General features: G+C 39.3%; 1 protein-coding gene across 6 annotated transcripts in view; it reads left to right on the forward strand.

Annotated features, from left to right (window-relative positions):
* The window catches only part of ADK (adenosine kinase), a 523,395-nt gene that overhangs the window by 18,987 nt on the left and 481,545 nt on the right, over positions 1-22,863 (forward strand). Inside the window, exon 2 of one of the 6 annotated variants that reach the window (XM_070566381.1) lies at positions 6,513-6,721. The exons of 3 other annotated variants lie outside the window; for them this stretch is intronic. Coding sequence is in view for 1 of the 3 variants with exons in the window: in XM_070566361.1 (XP_070422462.1) it covers positions 18,181-18,194 (14 nt within the window). In the remaining 2 variants the exon portion in view is untranslated. Of the gene's footprint in view, positions 1-6,512; positions 6,722-17,788; positions 18,195-22,863 lie in introns of those variants that run through there. 2 more of the 6 variants (XM_070566372.1, XM_070566361.1) reach the window with 2 other exon arrangements.

Below are 22,863 nucleotides of genomic sequence, written 5' to 3' on the forward strand. Positions count from 1 at the left end.
GTACTTAAAATCAGAGTCTAATATTTACATTGTACAGTTGAGATAATTGAAGCTCAGAGAGGTTAAATGATATTAGGTAACATAGCTAGTTACTTAAAGCTGTTAAGTATCTGAGATGAGAGATTCCCATTGTACTACCCTCTGGAATAAGAAATGAAGTATCAGGGTTTTGTTTTTTCTTTTTTTAAGATAAGAATAACATATTTAAAGAATATATCAAGCACTTTCACTTACCTTTTCTTACTGATCCTCACAAGAAGGCCACCAAGTAGCTGTCTTGACCTGAGGAAATAGACCCAGAGAAGCTGAGTTCCTAAGTAGTGAGCTCTTATTTCACACTCAGGACTCTGACTCACATTTCTTACTGTTTATATTACACTATGAAGATTCAAATTGAGAACTTGTCAAAGTGATTCTATGTGTGCTAGATAAGCACACTATTTAAAGAAATTCTGTGGCAGTGTGTTTAGTAACTTTGTATAGATTTTTGACTCTCAAGTTCTCTTATTTACACATGAGTAGTTTCTCTCCCCACAAGAATAAAAATTCCCTTGTGGGATATACTTAATGGTATGCTTTGCAAATGGATTAACTTGAACTTGAAATTTGAGCAGATTGTGTTTTCTAATTAAAAGCCTTGGGCAAACCAATGTTTAAAAGTTAAAATGTTCCAGTTAAGAGAACAATTTCTAGTAAGTTTTAATTTACTTTGGAAATTTTGTACTTCTCCCTGATATTAATAATTTGAATCTTATAACTTTAGCATTATTATTATAATAATAAGAAATAACCATTACTGTTCAGAGATTTTAATGTGCATAAGATTACACTGTTAGTAAGTGGCAGAGATAGGACTCAAACTGAATCTGTCTTATTTTAAGATTTTTAGTAATTAGCTGCAATATTCAGATATTATATAAACATTAGCAACAGGAATCAACAATGACTTTATGATTAAAAAAATTAAGCAAGCCCTTTGCTTCAAAAATTATTCCTATTTTATACATGAAAAAATTTCTAGTAATCTAAAAAGCTATTAATCTTTTAATACTGTTAATAATTAAAATTTTTTTTTTGGCGGGGGGAAGATTAGCCCTGAGCTAAAATCTGCCACCAATCCTCCTCTTTTTGTTGAGGAAGACTGGCCCTGAGCTAACATCCATTGCCCATCTTCCTCTACTTTATATGTGAGACGCCTGCCACAGCATGGCTTGCCAAGCGGTGCCATGTCTGCACCCCGGATCCAAAGTGGCGAACCCTGGGCTGCTGAAGCGGAACGTGCACACTTAACCACTGCACCACCAGGCTGGCCCCAATAATTAAAAATTTTATAAAAATGTTCTATCGGATCTGAGATGGGAGTGATGAGAATTCTTTTTCATTAAAAATGACCTATAGCCACAATTAGTCTTGGACCGCATACAAATAATGTAAAAAAGCAACCTTGTTAAAGAAATGATTAAACGTTCAGTTAGCCTACTTTTAAGAAGAGGACTACATTTTGTTAAATTCAACCGATACTTAAAAACCTCAGTTTCATAATGCTTGATAACCATAGGAAAAAGCAAGTAGGGGGAGGGAAATACAGATCTGTGAACAGGAAGGGGGAGGTAAAAGGAAGTGATAAAAAAGGAAAAGGCTCAGTTTCTCTTAGCTATTTCTGATTTCTCCATAATCTCCAACCTCAGACTTTAGCTTTTCAGCTTTTCATTCAACTCTGAGGTGTGTATGTGAGAAACTTTTTGTTATGAGCTCTAATACTTACGGGCTGTTAGCATGGTACAGGGAAAAGAGTTTTGGATTAGGAATCAAGACACCTTGGTCCTATTAAGGTTTCTGTATATGTTTATGTATGCACCTGTGAAGTGAGTAGTATAGACTAAAATGCTTTTCAAACTAGATCATGAATCAATTTGGGTGTAGCACAACTGGTATTTTATGAAAGGAAAATAGAATAGAAAATATCAGTGCATTGAATATGGTAAGGCTAAGTATTGCCTTATGAAACATTGTTTCAGTTATGTATAGAAATACTAGATTGCAATGCAAAATTTATTTTTCACAGTGAGTTTGGTTTTCTATGCCAAAATTTAGCAGCTTAAAATAACAACCATTTTATTAGAGCTTATGAGTTTGTAGGTCAGGAATTCAGACATGGCTCGGCTGGTTGATTCTTCTGTTGCTATGGTATTGACTAGGATCACTTGAAGGTATTTAGCTGACAACAGTTCTGGTCAGGAGGTTGTCTTTACTCATTTGCTTGGTGCTTTAGTGAGGATGGCTGGAAAGCTTGGCTCATCTGGGCTCCTGTCCCTCTCTATGTGGTTTGAGGGCATCTCCATGTGGTTTCTTCAGCTCAGTAGTTGGACTTCTTACATGGCAGCTCAGGGCTCCAATAGACCAAGGCAGGAGCTTGCAGTCCTCTTAAAGGCTAGCCTGGAATCTGGCATAGCATCACTTCCACTATAACTTATTGGTCAAAGGAGTCATAGGCTAGCCAGATTCAAGGGGAGGGGACATAGATTCTTGTCTCCAAGAAATTGTGACCATTTTTAATCTGCCACAATTATGGTAAAATAATTTTGAGAAACATGACTGAATTATATATTCAAACTTTCGATTCTTTATTGCCCTTCAAAAGATGATTACTTGTAATAGTCTTCTCCTGCCCCACCACCACTTTGGAAAATTTGTCTATTGGTTTCAAAGTTCAGAGTTTAATTTAAATACACGTATTATTTTTCCATGGAATACTGAGGGTTTTATGTTTTTGAAGAAATAATTTAAGGTTTAAAAATTTCTATGAGTCTTAGGATGTTTGCTTTCTAACATGACCTAAAAAGTCTATTTGGAGTGCAAAAGGAGCTGCCTTCTTACAATGCCTGAAAATTACATTTGGATTTAATTATTCCCTCCCTTCGGATACAGCCAGTCTGAGGCTATGTTTTTGTTGAAACCTGAAAGAGTGAGAAGTCTGTTCCAACCCCCCATCCCACCCTTCAGTAAAGAAATAAAAATATTAAACGTTTTTGTTAAAAACTTAAAAGTTCTCATCACAAGAAAAAAAATTTACTAACTATGTATGGTTTTGACAGATGTCACGTAGACTTATTGTGGTGATCATTTTCCAGTATATACAAATATTGAATCATTACGTTGTGCACCTAAAAGTAATATAATGTTATGTGTCAATTACACCTCAATAAAAAAAGGATTCATCCACTCTTGTGAAATGCAGGTTTTATGATATACTGTACCTTCAACTGACATACTGCTTCCCACAGGAGGCCCGAGCTCTGTGATAGAACCACAGGAATTTAAAGAAATGCCCATTTCAGAGTATCTGCCCACTGGAACATTAAGAGCAATCTCTATAGACATAAGCAAAAAGATTTATCTTGTCATACACTTGGCTACTTAGAATCTTAAATCTTGAAAGAGTGTCTGGGTGTAATCCCTGGCTTTCAGGGAATGGGTTGAGCTGGTTGGTTGACCAGCTCTGCTGCTGAGTAATTCTGCTTTGCCTCTGTGTGCAGACAGATGTCCTGTTTTTCAGATCAACCACATTCATCTTAAATGCTCTTCCACCCCAGGCTGTTTTTTTCCCACTTAGGAAGACATGATGATAGTCAAGATTTCTTTCAAAGTATTTAAGGAGGAGAATGTAAACAAATAAAGAGCTTAGAATGAAATTCTGTGGGTTTAAACGCCAGCATTTAAAAATAAATATTAAAACCTACCCCAAAATAAAATGGGAATGGGAGAACTTGTGTATTTTAAACTTATAAGTAGGCATTGTGAGGATAAATATCTTATCTCAACTTTTAGTGAAGTGATAAAAGTTATACTTAGTTATACCAAAATAATAATTTTTAGAATAATATACATACAATGTGTATATAAACATGCACCAAACCCTGATATTGTTAGTCCCATCACATTGCACTTCTTGATGAATGTCTTTTATAATTATTGAGGCAATCAAATAATTTGTTCTTAATGTCTTTCATGCCTTATTCTCGCAGATATGTAATATATCATTAGGAAATCTGCATTAAAACCCACCCCAAAAGCTAATAATTTTCACTTGAGACTACATGATCCCATTAAGTAACCACAGGGTGGGGCTGGCCCAGTGGTGCAGTGGTTAATTTCGCATGTTCCACTTCAACGGCCCAGGGTTCGCTGGTTTGGATCCTGGGTGAGGACATGGCACCGCTTATCAAGACGTGCTGTGGTAGGCGTCCCACATATAACGTGGAGGAAGATGGGCACGGATGTTAGCTGACGGCCGGTCTTCCTCAGCAAAAAGAGGAGGATTGGTGGTAGATGTTAGCTCAGGGCTAATCTTCCTCAAAAAAACACAAAAAATAAGTAACCACAGGGTGAAGTAATCTCCATTGATAACATTCCAAGGAGTGCTGTAGCATATACAGTATATGTATTGTATTTATATCTGTAGGTTTTTTTTTTTTTTGTTTTCAGGAAGATTAGCCCTGAGCTAACTACTGCCAATCCCGTTCTTTTTTTGCTGAGGAAGCCTAGCCCTGAGCTAACATCCGTGCCCATCTTCCTCTACTTTATATTTGGGATGCCTACCACAGCATGGTGTGTCAAGCAGTGCCATGTCCGCACCTGGGATCCGAACCAGTGAACCCCAGGCCGCTGAGAAGTGGAACGTGCGAACTTAACTGCTGCGCCACTGGGCCAGTCCCCTGTATCTGTAGTTTTAATTCCAGTTGACTTAGAATGTTTGTTGTACTACATGTGGAAAGACACTTCAAAAATTACATTTTTTCAAATACAAGTTTTGGTGGGCTCTTTGCACTTCTCTCCCTCTTGTGTTTCCCAATAACATGGAGACTCCTACCACTGCCACCTCCACCACCATGTAAATCTTCAAGTCTTTCAATTTTTTTTGGTGAGGAAGATTGGTCCTGAGCTAACATCTGTTGCTAATCTTCCTCCTTTTGCTTGAGGGTGATTGTCCCTGAGCTACCATCTGTGGCAATCTTCCTCTGTTTTATGTGGGATGCCACTACAGTGTGGCTTGATGAGTGGTGCTAGGTCTGCGCCGAGGATCTGAACACCTGTGAACCCTGGGTCACAGAAGTGGAGTGCGTGAACTTAACCACTATGCCACTGGGCTGGCCCAAGTCTTTCAATTTTAAATACCTAGTCATTGCAGGAAAACAGTGTACTCTATTTCCGTAGTGTTGGGTTCTTCACCCTGAAATCCAAATTCAGGTCAGTCTTTAGGCAGATGAGTACCAATGTCAATCTGGTTCCTGTTCCACAGACTGTGAGAGAAGATGACCCTCTGTCCATGTAGCTTGGTGAAGATAGGACCTTCAAATCTAGGTCAGTCTTAATCAGTAAAGACTATGGGATTGGTGGTTCCTGTTGTTAGGTTACCCTCTTAGAGGAAAAAGAAACCCAAAAACATTGAATGAAAGAAAACTTTAGAAATCAATTCCATCATTTGTAAAACAGTCAGGTAGAAATTATTATTTCTTAGGATATTTTTTGGATGAAACCATATTCATTTGAGACCACATTTATTTTTACTCTTATATAGAAAATGATAGGCACTAGGAGTTAGAAAAAGGATATACCCAAGGACTATATGTATATATATATATATGTATGTACTGTTTTTTTTTTTTCACACTGGAAGCTTTTGTGAAATCTGTGCTTTCAGCTTCTAAATCTTGAAAGATCTTGATAAGAAATAATTTGTAATTGTAGTGAAACCTAAATTTGATTTGCACAAGCTGAATGGCTGGGATGGGGGATTACTTAGCCTGATAGTAAAATTTGGCCACTTGCTACTCATTCTGTGCCCCTAAATTCTTGCAGAGTGGTTAAAAAAATATATTTTTTATTTATCAAAAATCACTCGTGATTTTGACAGAAATGAAATTGTGGTTGAAGTTTTAAAATATGAAGAAGTCTAAGAAGTGATTCTTGTTGACAATTAGAAGTCTCAGCTAAATTAAAGACACAAATGGGGGCTGGCCCTGTGGCCGAGTGGTTAAGTTCCCTGGCTCTGCTTTGGTGGCCCAGGGTTTCGCCAGTTTGAATCCTGGGCATGGACATGGCACCGCTTGTCAAGCCATGCTGAGGCGGCATCCCACATGCCACAACTAGAAGGACCCACAACTAAAACTACACAACTATGTACCAGGTGGCTTTGGGGAGAAAAAAGGAAATAAAATCTTCAAAAAAAAAGACAAAAATGGCAGATACACTGGCTGCTCATATTTAATCTGTGAATAAGCATATGTGGAAATAAAAGAAGCAATTTCTGAAAGTATTTCATGTGGTGCTTCAGCTAATCAGAAAGCTATTAGTGGATCATTGTATCTTATGGGTTGAAATCATAGAGTGGTTTCTTAAATTTGGATATTTAGAAAAGCCTCAGATGTATGTCAGACTATCTTGGGTTTACTCTACTGACACTGTGTACAGTAAGGCCCCCTGATCTGCGGTTTTGCTTTCTGTGTTTTCAGTTACCTGTGATCCAGGAACAGAAGATCCTCCTTCTGACGTTTTGTCAGAAGGTCAGTAGTAGCCTAATGCTAGGTCACAGACTCTGCATCATTTACCTCACCTCATCTTATCACGTGGGCATTATGTCATCTCACATCACAAGAAGAAGAGTGAGTACAGTACAGTAAGATATTTTGAGAAAGAGAGAGACCACATTCACATAACTCCTGTGAGTTTTTATTACAGGATATTGTTATAATTGTTCTATTTTATTATTAGTTATTGTTAATCTCTTACTGTGCCTAATTTATAAATTAAACTTTATCATAGGCATATATGTATAGGAAAAACATAGTATATCTAGGGTTTAGTACTATCCTTGGTTTCAGGCATCCACTGGGGGTCTTGAAACGATTTCCCCATGCATAAGAGGGACTACTGTATAGTAGTAATCAGTCTCAGTTCTGGAGTCAGACCATCAGAGTTTGGATTTCTGTTGTGTGATGTGTGTCTTTGGGCAAGTTATTTAACCACTTTGAACTTTTCAATTTCTTCATCTGTAAAATGGTGATAATAAAATATCTCCTGGTAGGGTTGTTGTAAATTCAAATGGGATAGTACTTGAAAGACAGTAGCATGGTGTCTGGCACATATTAAGCACTCAGTAAGTTTTACCTATTATTCTACTATATAGATACACTTATTGGCTGTGTTGGGGCCTGGAATTTGCCACCCCAAGATATGTCTCTTTGGCATGAGGATTGTTTGGGGCTGGTTACTTTTAATAAAATGCAGACAGGAAAGCAACTCTGAAAAGCAGAGTTTACTTACCCTTTGTTAAGAAACAGTTACATTGTAAAGGAAATCTCCATCTTTAAAGGTGTCTCCCTCTCTGTACCCGGAAGAAGGGGGGATAGACTTATCTCTAGAAAATCTTTATCAATGCCAAAGGCAAGGACTTAAATCTGCATCTTGTTTACTGTACTTGTGTGGTAATCTCCCAAGATCGACTCCCCTTCCACCCCCAACATCCTCCTTTGTCTTTAGCTGAAGATGATATTTAAGGTGGTGGCTTCAGCCATTTTGGTGAGTTGCTCAGTTTGCCTGAGCCTCTCCCATGTATAGATGTTATAAAGCTGTGTTTAATTTTCTCCTGTTATTGTGTCTCATGTGAATTTAATTTGTTCTCTGGCCAGAAGAACCCAGAGAGGGTAGAGGAAATGTCTTCCTCCCCTACAGTTGCTAGCAGCTGACTGCCAAGGTAGAATGCTTCCCCTTTTAGAGTGTAGTTCAAATGAAACTGCATATGCAATTCTGGACATTTATTTTTAGTCTATCAATAGGAAACAGTAGGCACTAGTAAGAAAGATTAGAAAGAAAAATCTGTTTCCCAAGTCTCTGTCCCCATCCTTGACTTATCCCAGAACTCCAGTCTTCTGAGCTTCTCTATTGCCTTCTCCATTTATCTCAGCAAACAGCAGCACCATTTACCCAATTTAGTCCAAATTTACCCAATTTAATCCAAAATCTAGGAGTTAGTCTTGATTCCTTTCTTTTCCTTAATCTCCTATATCTAGTCCACCAGAAGGCCCTGTCATTCTACTTCTAAAGTGTCCGTTTACTTGTCTCTATGTCCACCATTATCTTCATGGTTCAAACCACTACTATTTGTCATTTGTATTACTATAATAGGCTTCTAATTTGGTCCTTCTGCTTTCATCTTCCAGTAGTCCATTCCCTACACTATGACCAGGGTGATCTTTTAAAACAAAATCAAATCATATCATTCCTCTGTTTGAAACTTAATTATAGTGGCTTCCTGTCAGGGTTATATAACAAAATAAAAACTTCTTAGGCTCATAAAAGCTAAGATGATCTGCTTCTTGCTCTGACCACAAACCTTTCTTCTCTCCCTAGCCTTTTTTCACAGTAGCCTTCCAGTTATCATTTTAGTGCTATCTGGAATGCCTTCCGCGCCCCCCAAACCTATCCTTGTCATTCAGATTTCTCCTGCTGAAGGCCTTCCCTGACTACCCAATCTAAAGGACTCTTTCTCTATCTTGATCTGTTGGTTTTAATTGTCTGCATATCACTTATGGTCATTTGATATTCTTATTTGTTTATTTGATTATTCATCTATATCCCCTCACTAGAATGTAAGTTCTGTAAGGGTAGTGCATGTTCTTGATTGTTGCTGAATCTCTAGTGTCTTGAGTAGTAGAGTAGATGCTCAGTAAATATTCGATGAGTTAATGAGTGAATGGTTCCTAAAAGCTTGTTTGTGAAGAACTGTAAACCAGATCTCTGGTGAAATAAAAATCAGAAAAATCTTTTCTATAGAAAACGTACTTAATAAGATTACCAGCCAGACTTTGGGAAGGGCTGTTCTTTATTCTGTGATGTCCTTCATGCATTTTTATGTTAAAATGCTCTTTCTTTTGTGAAATGATAGTGATATTCAATTGTATAGTTTAAAAATATGTTCTTGGCAGCATACAAAATTGGGACGTACTGTTGTCCTGTACTTTTAGATTGGAGGTTTTCTTTGAATTTCAGAGATTTGTAGTTCACTGAAAATAAAGAAGCATTAGGTAGGTGTTCCTGGGAGGGGGTTTTGCTAAAAATTCTTACTAAATAAAGTTCAATTAATCAAATGTATATTCTTGAAAAACTCCTGGGAAATAAATTGTCAGGTTCCAGTTAAAGATTATATTCTGTTTGAACATGTAACTTGTTGATTAAAATAATCCATAACCAATCTATAAATGAAAATTGGGGTGAGTTTACTATGAGCTAAATGTGAGGGCCATATAGCCCAGGGCCTTCCTTCCCCAAGGAAGGGAGGCACCAAAGAAGTGAGGTGTGCAGAGTGGTTACATACCTCCAAAGGGCATGTTTCACACATGATTGAAATGTCCCTTTTACAATAGTCACAAGACTGCTCTGTCAGCACAGAGACTGATGGACACAGCAGGTAGTCGGTCTGCTATTTGGGTGGTCACAGCAGAGAGCAGGTCTGTTTCTCTCCAGCTGGGTGGTCACAGGGTGAGCGCAGCAATCACTTCCTAGTCTAGGGAGAGATGCTTATCCTTAAGGAAATGCCAGTGTCGGGGAACCTGCATCTTTATCTTAAGGACATTTGTTTTTGTCTTTGGGAATAGCAAATACTCAAAGCAGTTATACAATACATGCTCAACAGCCACATCAGGCCCTTTTGGAAAAAAAAAAAAGGCTAAATTAGGTTTACACTAAATGCCTTCTTCATATACTCCAGTATATCCTATCGCTTGCCATTTATTTTATCAAATGTTAAAGTGAAATGTGACATAAGACCCTACAGATAATTAAAAGGAAATAAAAATAGTAGACCTCTTATAATGTCTTTTGGGGAAAAGAGTTAATACATTTAGCAATGTTTCTTTGAATAATCTTGTTCATGATGAAAGCTAACTAAAACTGCGTGCTTTTTATAGCATTAAAACTGATCACCTCTTTAAAAAATACCCCAATTTGTATTGAGACACAAGTGGATGTTTTTTCTTTCGTTGTCCAATAAGAGCTGAAAGGGACTTGAGATGTCACCTATAGCAAACTCCCTTGTATTTCAGATAAGGAAACCCATGGTCAAAGGGCATAACATTTTCTGGTGGGTCTAGGATTAGAATTTCCAGCTTCTTATTCCCAGGCTCCTGAAGTTTACGCTATGGCATACTACTTATTTTAGGGGGTACAAGTCTCCTTTTGGAGTATAATATGCATTGCTTTAAAAATATTATTTTATTAGTATTTTAATTCATATGAAATGGGGAGTTTTTTTGTTTTTGTTTTTGTGAGGAAGATTGGCTGGCCCTGAGCGAACATCTGTTGCCAATCTTCCTCTTTTTGCATGAGGAAGATTATCTCTGAGCTAACATGCATGCCAGTCTTCCTCTATTTTTGTATATGGGACATCGGCATAGTGTGGCTTGATGAGTGCTGTGTAGGTCTGCACCTGGGATCTGAATCTGTGAACCCTGGGCCACTGAAGTGGAGAATGAGAACTTAACCACTACACCATTGGTTTGACCCTGGAGATGTATGTTTAAGTAACATGCAGGGAAGATGTTCCACATTCAGTCTGGTGACAGCTGACCTCTTAAAGGCTACGTAAAGTTCTAAAAGTGGTATTGTTACTGCACAAAATCAGGGTTCTCTGCCTGATGCACATAAACAAGCCAATTAATTACAGCAATAGCCTTTGGGAATAGAGATCAGCTTTTTTTTTTGGTGAGGATGATTGGCCCTGAGCTGACATCTGTTGCCAATCTTCCTCTTTTTGCTTGAGGAAGATTGTCCCTGAACTAACATCTGTGCCAGTCTTCCTCTGCTTTGTATGTAGGATGCCACCACAGCATGGCTTGATGAGCGGTGTGTAGGTCCGCACCCAGGATCCAAACTGGCGAACCCTGGGCCACTGAAGCAGAGCCTGTGAACTTAACTACTATGCCACTGGTCTGGCCTCAAGAGATCAGCTTGATTCTGTGAGATCTATCTGCAGGGAGAACAGAGGGCATGTGCCCTCTGATCTGTCTCCCCAATTCAGGATTTGGGGCAAAATTTAAGAGGTTGGGGAGAACAGGCTGGCATGCGGAAATGCTGGTGGGACAAGTTTTGATTGGTAGGCTTCAAACATTTATGGTAAGGTTTTAAACATTTATGACAGGGTTCTAAACATTTATGATAAGGTTCTAAACTTTTATGATAGAGTTTTTGATGAGGTGGGGAAGGAATTTTAACACTGGATCTTCCTGAATGAGGGATCCTTCATTTCAGATAAGAGTCTGACTTTCAAGTTCTGGTCGTGTTCCAGTCCTTGGGTTCCATGGGAAGGAGGATCTTTGGTTCTACAGTCATTTTAGGTCATGAATTCTTCTTTTGCGCATGCCCTGGCTATGTGACTTTGCAGGTTTTCTGAAAAAGCAATTATTAATCACTCCGTTGATAAGCAGTAGGGTCAGCTGAACTGGTCCTGGAGGGCCCGCGGTTACAGTATTTACACTTTTAACTTTTGTCAAGTTAAGATTAAAAATTAACAAAGAAAATCATGAAGACGTTTTGTTTTTGTTATTTCTGTCTTAAAGAATCTTTACACATGAAAAGATGAGACATTTATAAAATAAGCTGAATTCTAAAAATAAGAGTAGTTTTGATGGTTGTGATTTAAAAAAATACAAATTTTAAAAAAGAGGAGGAATAAGTTTTGTATTTTTAAACCATTTCAGAAAGATAATTAAAATTTAATAATAAATAGAAAAATTTTACGTTAATACAACAATATATGGTAGGAAATTTATAAGCCAGATCAATATAAATAAGTATAAATTATGCATAATTCTACTTTCCAGACAAACCAATAATAACATTTTGGTGTGTTTCTTTCCAATCTTTTTTTTGTGCATATATGGCATATTTTTTTTTAACAGCTAAGATCATACTCTACATTCCTTTTGTCTGTTTGTTTTGCTTTTTTCATATAATATTATAACATGAGCATTTTCTTACGTCCTTAAAAAGTCTGTGGAAACATTTTATAATGGCTCTATAATATTTGTCTGTAATTTATATTACCATTGCCCTATTTTGGTTAATTAGGATATAATAATTTTTTTCTATTATTAATGCTGAAATGAATCACTGGGTATATACAAATCTTTGTTCACATTGTTCTATTTTATTTATTATAGATGCCTAAAATGTGGAATTGGTGACACATATTGCCAAAAAGCTTTCTAGAAATGTACTAAATTTATATTCCCACAAATAATGTATGAAAGTGCTTGTTTTATTGCACCTTTAACAGCAAACTGTATTTGAAGAGAACTTTGCTATTATTTTGGCGCTTGAAGCATTTGTTGGAAAGATTAGTAGAGTGGCTCCACATATTTGTTATGCTATCCAGAGGCATTTAACTATTTGGAGTTGGCTATTTGCTTTTATAGCAGCCAACTAACCACATGATTATATAAACTTGACAGAATATTTACTTATCGATCTTCCCAAGAGCAAACTATTCTGACCCACTAGTCTTGATTCAACTATTTACATTATAAGAAGGTTAATAGGGGCCAGCCCCGTGGCCGAATGGTTAAGTTTGCATGTTCCGTTTCGGTGGCCCAGGGTTTTACTGGTTTGAATCCTGGGCACAGACGTGGCACCACTCATCAGCCCATGCTGAGGTGGCGTCCCACATGCCACAACTAGAAGGACCCACAACTAAAAATACACAACTATGTACTGGGGGGGCTTTGGGAAGAAAAAGAAAAAATAAAATCTTTAAAAAAAAAAAGGTTAATGGATGTTAAAAATTTCAATTGACTGCTTTTCCCTAAAGTGAAAAGAATAGAGTTGAAATAAAACGCTTAAAAAATTGATCAAAAGGGGCCAGCCCAGTGGCACAGCGGTTAAGTCAACACGCGCCCCTTTGGCAGCCTGCGGTTTGCTGGTTCAGATTCCAGGAGTGGATCTAGCACTGTTTATCAAGCCGTGCTGTGGCAGGTGTCCCACATATAAAATAGAGGAAGATGGGCACAAAGGTTAGCTCAGGGACAATCTTCCTCAGTAGAAAGAGGAGGATTGGTGTTAGCTCAAGGCTAACCTTGCTCAAAAAAAAAAAAAAAAAAGTTGACCAAAAGAACTCAGTAGCTGTGTCTGTGCACATGTGTGTTGGTAAAGACTGGGTGGAAGAGAGGGTAGGGAAAGATTAGAAAAACAGCGAGAAAGGCTGAGGAAAGAAAGGTGTGGTGAATAAAAAGAACTTCTGCCTTTTTACCTGGAAAAACATGTCTTTATTTTTTGTTCCTACCTGATTGACTCTGAAAGAACAATCACACATGAGCCTTGTTTGCTGAAATAACATTTTTGTGTCTCTATCTGCTGAAATGAACTGGTACCTAAATATATTTTGAAAGAATAAACTTTTGAAAGTTGTGTTAACTGCTAGAGTAAAAAACATTTAAGGTTTTGATTGTTAGTTGCAAAGTGTCACTTATGAAAAATAAGTTGTTTTTTAAATCTTTGAATGTGATATGGCTTTAATTTGATTAAATATTTGAATATTGCAGACCTTTATCTTCCCTTAATGACATAGAATTTAGTATATTTGTTAAAAAAAATAAAGTTTCAAGTCTAGCTGTTTTCCTACCAAAATTAGTTTTTTAAGAAAACTTTATTAAAAATCAAAAGTAGGGGTTACTAAAGCATCTTAGGCATGAGCAAAAGTGCATTTTATTTTTCAAAGGGCCAAGTTCATATTAGCTTTCATATCATACTTCTCAGAGATGTAAATATTTTTTCTTAAATAATTCTTTTTTTTTTTGAGGAAGATTAACCCTGAGTTAACATCCGCTGCCAATCCTCCCCTTCTTTGCTGAGGAAGACTGGCCCTGCGCTAACATCTGTGCCCATCTTCCTCTACTTTATATGTGGGACACTTGCCACAGCATGGCCTGACAGGTGGTGTGTAGGTCTGCACCCAGGATCTGAACCAGTGACCCCGGGCTGCCGAAGTGGAACGTGTGAACTTAACCACTGCGCCACCAGGCTGGCCCCTCAGAGATGTAATAACTAATGTGACAACAAAGTAATAATCACACCATGTGGCAAGGACTCTATTAGACACTTTACTAGAATTAGTTAAGTTTTAATCTTTACAGTGCCCTGAGAAACATGTAATGGGTAAACTGAGGGACAGATAGATTAAGAACCAGCCCAAGGTCATGCAGCTATTAGGAAGTCAACAGGGGTTCCAAACCACATCTGTCTTGCTATCTTTACAATCTTGCTATTTTCCTGTATAATTGGTACTTAGCATGGCCCATAGACCAGAAGCAATTGTCGAGATCTGGGTACATAAAGAATTGCAAAATCTTGGCCTCAGAGACCTATGGAGGCAAACACTTATTTTAACAAGAACCCTCAAGTAATGTGTATGCATAATAAAGTTTGAGAAGCACCACACTACAACCCATACTAAAAGTTACATTGAGGTTTTGAAATCCTTTCTAAAAGGATTATTCCTGGTTTGGCTTTACTTCATGTGGGTTATCTATTAACATTTTCCACAAGGGGAAGAGGGAAACTGTTGAATTAGCGTCCCCACCACTTCAAATTGCTAGCCTGCTGATGTGGATTAAGGCTGCCCCAGGTAGAGAAGCCCAAGGTGACCTGGCCTACATGCCGAACTCTATGACCCGGTGGATTTTTATGGTATGAATTAGGGCTGCCCCAGGCAGGGAAGCCCAGGGCATCCTCACCTACATGCCGATCTATATGACCAGATTCCTATCTAAAGTTATATGACCACACAACAACCAGACCCCATCTGCACTGAAATCATTTAATGACTTTTTACATCATCTTTTCTTTTTCCAGTAAAAATAAGTCACGTACCCATGCCTTATAAATTTAGCCCTAACCCTCAACTCAGGGCAGTAGCAGGAGCTCTGACTGCCGCTGGGTCCTGTCCCCATGCAGCAGCAGCAACAGCTCTTCACTGCCCATGGGTCCTGTCCCCATGCTATTCTGTACCATTCTCTAAATAAAAGAGCACAACTGCCAGACCTTGAGAGTCCAAGAAATCTTTCTTTCGACTCCTCGGCTCACCGACCTCGCATTACTGCTGTTCTGTTTAAGCCAGAGGAACAAGTGACTAATTCTTTTTTTTTTAAAGATTTTATTTTTCCTTTTTCTCCCCAAAGCCCCCCAGTACATAGTTGTGTATTTTTAGTTGTGGGTCCTTCTAGTTGTGGCATGTGGGATGCCGCCTCAGCATGGCTTGATGAGCGGTCCCCTGTCCGTGCCCAGGATTCCAACTGGTGAAACCCTGGGCTCCTGAAGTGGAGTGCGCGAACTTAACCATTCGGCCGCGGGCCGGCCCATTGACTAATTCTGCTTGTGCACGTTTGGTTCAAGTCTCAATCAGCCAAGGATAGCTCTCTTTTTAACTGACTTTTCTCATGGACCAAAAACATCAGATTTATGAGTCCATGGCTTCATTCTGGATAGGCATTCCCCAAATTAAAGAGACAATGCTGAAATAAGCATTTTCGAAAGAAACTTGAAATCTTTTGGAATATTTGATGTTTTAGATGGTTAGCAAGGAACCACAGATCTGTATAAATGGATCTGTCTACTATTTTCATTTTGTGAACATTATTATTCTGTCAGTGGGGCAGTGATAACTTAGATAGTAGAACAGCACTGTCCAGTAGACCTATAATGCAAGATGCATATAATTTTAAATTTCTAGTAGCCACATTAAAAAAATGAAAAGATAGTTTAATCTTAATATTTTATTTAACCCAATATAGCAAAATATTATTTTAACATGTAATCAATATAAAAATTATTACTGAGATATTTTATATATTGTGTTGCACTGTCTTGAAAAATCTGGTATTTTATATACTTATAGTGTCTCAATTGGGATGCTAAATTTTCAAGTTAAAAGGTGGAAATGTAGTCCAATAAAAACGAAATTGTGTTCAATAGAAAAATATTATACATTGCCTTGGTTTTAAAATTTTAAACTAGTTAAAATTAAATTAAAAATTAAGTTCTTTCGGTCATATTAGCTACATTTCAGTATCACATGATGTTGGGTTGTGTTTCTAATGTAACTGATTTCAGACCTATGGAACCGATCATCATCCTGTACTGTCAGTAAATGAAGGCCACTGGAAGTTGTAGTCTAATATAAATATTACTATACAGAGAATAATAGAGGAAATAAAAGCTATTTAGGTCATAAAGCATCTACTGATTTTTCCCTCTATCTTCCAGCAGTTGGAATTAATTTACCTGTTTTTTTATTAGTGGTTCAGAATCAGTTTCTTAACTCTCTACCCCACTAAATTGTAAAATTAGGGCCAGGAGAGTCCTTCCAATTTTTTTCTTCTAGCATTAGATCCTTGCTTCAGAGCGCTGCTTTTCAGAAAAGTGAGGTAATCTGGCAATAAAGTGTGGCAAGCAGGATAGTATTGATGCGGGGTCGGTGAGCCGAGGAGTCAAAAGAAAGATTTCTTGGACTCTCAAGGTCTAGCAGTAGTGCTCTTTTATTTAGAGAATAGTGTGGAATAGCATGGGGACAGGACCCATGGGCAGTCAGAGCTGCTGCTGCCGCTTCTGCTGCAAACATGGGTGGAGAGTAAGGCTAAATTTAAGGCATAGGCATGTGAGTGTTATCTCTTTACAAGACAAAGGAAAGAAGATGTAAAAAAGTTAAAATGCTATCAGTGCCGATAGGGTCCGCCCTTGGGTGTCCCACAACTTTTAGATAAGAATCAAACTGGATTGAGTAAATGGCAGAAGTCACCGCTTAAATATTATCCTCAGCCAAAGACAAAGGAGGATTTGAGGGCGGGTCAGTTACATGAGGTTGCCAGAGAGTAAACAACTTAAGTTCTTGCCTTCCCCATTAAGAGTTTCCAGAGATAAGGCCATCCCCCCTTCCTTCACAAATGCAAATATCTCTCAAGCAAATTCCAGTCCTTGCATCCTGCTTCTCCTCTGCAGTTTTAAAATTAAGTAGCCTAAAATCCTCATCAGTATGAATGGGCTAGTTTGGCCCAGAGATTTTTTTTTTTGAGGAAGATTAGCCCTGAGCTAACATCTGCCATCAATCCTCCTCTTTTGCTGAGGAAGGCTGGCCCTGAGCTAACATCCGTGCCTATCTTCCTCTACTTTATATGTGGGACGCCTACCACAGCATGGGTTGCCCAGCAGTGCCATGTCCACGACCGGGATCCAAACCGGTGAACCCCGGGCCAACGAAGCAGAACGTGGGCACTTAACCGCTGCGCACCCGGCCGGCCCCAAAGCCCAGGGATTTTAAAACTTTATGTGTGTATCTGGATCACCTGGGAACTTGTTAAAAATACGAATGTCCAGGCCTCACCCTTACAGATTCTGATTCACAAAGTTTACAGTGAGCCCGGGACACTTCCATATTAAATAAACTGATCTAAGTGCTTCTGAAGTCCAAGAACCTTGGAGGACCATCGCACTCAGCAAATGACTTTTAAAGGCTGCGAGTTCGAATTTACCATACTGTGCTAGTGTTGCCACGTGTTCGATTTTCCCCGGGCTGTGGCTTCCAGGCGGCTGCTGCTCTTCTGCAGAGGGGTTTGGAAGCTGTTCAACCCATCCCCGAAGATTGCCTTGATAGCGTCCCCGTCCCAAGTCCTCTTAACGCGACCTGACCACGCCGAGGTAGACCGTGGCCGCGTGACCGATGAACCTGTTGCCAGTCGGGGCGGCCATTTTTGAGGCGGGCACCCAACCTCTTGCCCCGCAATTTTCGCGAAGGGAGGGAACACTGTTACCAGGACTCAAGATGGCCACCGGGCCAGCTAGGCAGCCAGCTAGACCGGCGCCGGGAAGGCGGCACGAGACGCGCGGGCGGGTAGTCGTGGCGCGCCACGCCCAGGGCTCATCTCCGGCCCCGGACCTGGCGCAGCGCCCGCCCCCTGCGTACGCGGCCAATCAGTGCGCGGGCCCGTCCGCGGGGGCCGCCCGCGCGCGGGGTGTGTGAGGACGCGCTATTAGTCGCTGAGTGCCTGAGCAGAGGAGCGGTCGCTGTGGTACCTGCTGCCACTGCGCACACACAAACTCGGACGCGAGGGCTCGTGCGTGGGGCAGGAAGGTGAAGCCATGACGTCTGTCAGGTAATGAGAGGGTTGCAGCCTAAAGTGCTCGCTTGTTGGGCTTTAGCCTCCTGACTGCCTGAGAACTGTCGCCCCTTCTCTTGGGTGGTCTGGAGCCTTCTAGTGCCACCAGCCCCCCTCATGTTGGAGCTCTCTCTGCACTTTTCATTTGGTCATTTCTGCTTTCCTCAGAAGTTTTTGGGTCTGTGGCATGTGGCGGAGCCCTGTAAGTAGCCGCACCGCTGGGGTGATCCTCGCCCAGAGTCCAGGGTTTGAAGCTTGCTTGTGTGTGTAGTGGATTTTTCATGAAAAATGTAGCCACCTCTCCCCCCAGGGGTGACCTGGGGCCTGAGGAAGTTTGAGGTGCACCGTGTGTGTCCATGCCTGCGTGTCGTGCCTTCCGACAGAACTTCGTTGGTGGCCGTGAGCAGACCTGCAAAGTTGGCCCTTCTCTGAAGCAGGTAGATCGCCCACAAGGTGTGAAACTGCGAGTCCCGCGAATTTGCTTATGACTGGAATTAGTTACTACTCTGGTTCCCGAAGGCACAGATTTATCTGCTTTTATCTGAGAGTCTCAAATGAAATTAGTTTTGTGAGATGGTATATAACGAAAGCGAAAGCAATAATCAGGAGACTTCTCCGAAATTGCGCTTTTCCGTAGTTTTGGAGGATTCTTTTTAATGGCAGCAGGGTAATGGGCCTGTCCGCTTTCTGTGGGGAGCATTGACTGACTTAAGCTAATGCAGCTATGTATAAAAAGAGATAAATTGACGTATTTACCCACTGTTCTGAACTGCCTCTTTTAAAGTAGATCTTGGCCTTTATAGTCCCAGAGAAAGGGAGGCGCCAACACAAATACCAAGAGAATAGAATAAGTTAATTTTTGGTCTTTGAGCTTCCAGCAGCCTAAGTCTTGGTGATTTAACGATTTCTCAGGGGTAATTTTTGACTACGCAATATTTAAGAGATACCCTTAGGTAAGATAAGGTAAAATGCGACTGTGCTGAATTTGGAAACATTTTCTCTTTCTTAAATTGCATAATCCTATACAAACAGAGACAAACAGTACTTACCTCATTATGCAGGAGACATTTGGATGCTGAAAGATGGAAAGCCACATGAAAAGGTTTCACAGTAAATTATATTGGGACATATAAATCTAGCTATTAATGCTGACAGTATTTTAGCATGAATTAGGATTATGCTCTTAAGCCAAATTAATCCCCCCCACCCCAGTCTTGCTCCCACTCCCATCATGGCAGCCTCTTGCTAATTAGGAGTGAGGGTCAAATACTTTTTCTGGTAAGAATCAGTTCTTATGTGGACTCAATTTTAATTGACCGTAGTCTTCCTGGCTACTGTTCAGTGGAGAAACACACAATCTGATGCTTCTGCTGTTTGGTAAGTGACAACAGGGTACCCCCCCCCCCCCTTTTTTTTTGGTGAGGAAGATTGGCCCTGAGCTAACATCTGTGGCAGTCTTCTTCTGTTTTGTATGTGGGATGCTCCCACAGCATGGCTTGATCAGTGGTGCGTAGGTCCATGCTGGGATCTGCTGGGTCGGAACCTGCAACCCCAGGGCCTCCAAAGCAGAGTCCACGAACTTAACCACTAGGCCGGCCCAGGGTGTATCTTTTAATGTAGGGGTTGAGTGGTGGTTGTTTTCAAGACTGTCTTAAAGGTTGACACCAGCCTTATTTGACTTATTATGGAGGGATAGATAACTGCCAATAGTTAACATTTATCATTTATGCTTGTTTCTTCAGATGTTAGTCTGCATTTTACATAGTCTTGAACTACAGCGACGTGACTGGAAAAAAAGATTTATAGATGTCATTTAAACCAGCTACCACATTTTACACCTGAGGAAACTAAGACCAAGACAAGTTGAGTGCCTTGGGCACAGTCAGTTAGTGGCAGAGTTAGGAATTGAATCCAGATATCCATAATCTAATGCTCTGCGTGATGCAGACAGAAACAGTATAGTACTTAAATTTCCTGAAAAAACTGCTTCTATGGACAAAAATTGGAAAGTATTGTGAGAGACAACTATAGTAACTCTTTTGCTTTCCTCTAGTCCTCCAAGGAACTTGATAACTTAGATTTAGGAGTAGATAGGCAGACTGTTGAAGTTGAAGCAGCCCTATATATGTGGTGACAGTTTTGAATGAGTTGGTAATCCTACAGATACCAGCCAGTTCCCAGTGAGGACAGCATTTAATGCAATTATGTCATACCTTTAGTTTTCACAATCATGATGTTAGGCATGTTCCCATTTTGTGCCCAGTCTTAACAGTAGTGCAAAAGATAGGTATTATTGACCCACTTTTACTGGTGTGGAGAGTGATCAAGATCATAATTTATCAAAATATGACTGTGTCCAATGTTGTTTTTTACACTACACTTAAAATAATTGTTGTAAATATAGTAATATGTGACTCTTTGCAATGACTGTGACAGAATATAGGATTGGAAACCAATGAGGACCAGTCATCTACATACCTGGGTTCTAGTTGAGGGTCTTTTTCTCTTCTCTGGACATTTGTTTAATGAAATACTGAGTGATGGTGTTGTTGAGTAGGTATGAAAGTGCTTTTAAATTTTAAGGCATTTTATAAATCAGTATTCTCTTGTTAAAAACAGTTTTAGCCCCCTAGAGAATGGTGTCGTCTGAAAAGAAATGTTTAAATCTTAAATTTTTAAGCAGGAAGCAAACTTACCTAGATAATTCCCTCATTTTACAGTTGAAGAAACTGAAGCCAAGAGATACCATGATTTGTTCAAGTTCGCACAGATAGTTGCATATCTTGAACTAGAGCCCAGATCTCTAGACACTTGGTTCAATGCCTTTTCCAGTGTAGGATTCAACTACTAGGAATCCTAAATAATGGCTTAAATCAAAAGAATTTTTTCAGAAACTTAAGACCTTTGAATGAATTTGGCTGGACATACTTCCCTCTGACTTTTATTATTTGTATTCTATTCTGCTACATCATTACTGATGAAGAGTCTAAATTTACAGCCCCTAAAACCAATTATCCTTGAAGAACAACTTTTATCCTTGTCACGTATACCAGATTCCATCTGGTCTTCATTTGGGAAATGATAGAACATATTTGGCAAATTGATGCTTTTGTCATTTTTAATCGGCCCAATAGGAAAGTTGATGCTTGAGTTAAATTCAAGAGACAGAGGAAAATGTAGAATGTCAGGACTAGAAGAGAATCTTAGACAGCATTTTACTCTTTTTCTTTATACTGGACTTTGAGGCCCAAAGTGAAGTGATGTGTCTTATTTAGGCAGTAGTAGAGCTTAATATAGAACTTAGGTCTTCTGACTCTTACTTTATGCACTTTTCACTGAGCAACACTATTTCAGAATATCCCTATGAATATTGCCTTGTTTTCCTAACATCAGTATCTGGTCTGATTTGGGCATTGCTTACAGTTTGAGTTTATGCCAGGAAAGACTGGGAAAATGAGATAGGGAGACAGGGAGAGTATTTGCTGTAGAGCTGAGGAGCCCTATTCTTTGGCCTGCCCAGACAGGTCAGATTTGGTCTAAGTCTATTCTGGGACTCAACATGATTGTGCCCTACATGATGATTCTGGAACGGCTTCTGTGGGTTAGGCCCACATTGGAAAATTTATGTGGGCTGTGGGTGGGGTCCTGGGGTGTTTTTCTCCTAAGACTCAAAACTTTTTGAGATGCGTCCAATAGGATCTGCCAAGCCACTCAGGTCGAGAACATTCATATAGAGACTAAAATCTGGCTAAGATTGAAACTGCCTTACTTTGTTGAATTGGTTTCTTTAGAACCTTTAAGCAGATTTTCAAACTTGTTTCATGACCTGTGTCTTTTATAAGAATTGTAAATTTCAGATTGCTTTGCAAACTTTATGCTGTGGGATGTCTTAGTGAGGCAAATGAGCTTTTAAAATAAAATTGAATTGTTTCATTTATAAAAAATTTTGAAGAACTAAAACAGGAATCCTTTTCTTACAGAACTGTGCAATGTTGTGAACTGCTAATGCTCGTATTTATAAATAGGTCATCTTTGTTTGAAAAAGCATATAAGATTTTCTCAATCCACGTCTTTCCAGCCACAGTATTGCTACATTAAGCAGAACTGTCAGAGATAAAATGGCACCATAATGGTTGTCTAGACTCTTTGAATGTTAACCCTTTCCTGTAACATTGGTTAACAATCATGTCTCTTTACCTCTTCATACCTAACCGGTTAAATTATTTTAAAAGATACTGTAATAAAACATAAGTATGGATTCTTATTTTCAAATAGCAAAGCTAACTTATGAAAAGGATCAATGTATGTCCCAGTTTGCCCAGAACAATCCTGGGTCATGCCTGTTATTCTGCATAATTATTAATAGCTCGCTCTTTGCTCTCAAAAGTGTCCTGTTTGGATAATAAATTATCTGGTCACCTGCTTACACACTACAATAATTTTCTTGTGGTAGATTTTGGTCATTGAAACGTTCTTTGAAGTAGGATCATAAGATAATGAAATATTGGCCTGTTCTGGCCAGATTTGGATAATTTTCATTGGTCATTTTTATTAAGAGAGTTCTGAGTGTCTAACTGTAGTGTATTGAACAAGAAAGCACATTGTTTGAAGTTAGGAATCATTTGTTTGTTGTCTGACCTTTGGCAGGTTATAAAACCTTTCTGAA

This window comes from Equus przewalskii, chromosome 1 (assembly GCF_037783145.1).
Source record: "Equus przewalskii isolate Varuska chromosome 1, EquPr2, whole genome shotgun sequence".
NCBI classification, from domain to species: Eukaryota; Metazoa; Chordata; class Mammalia; order Perissodactyla; family Equidae; genus Equus; species Equus przewalskii.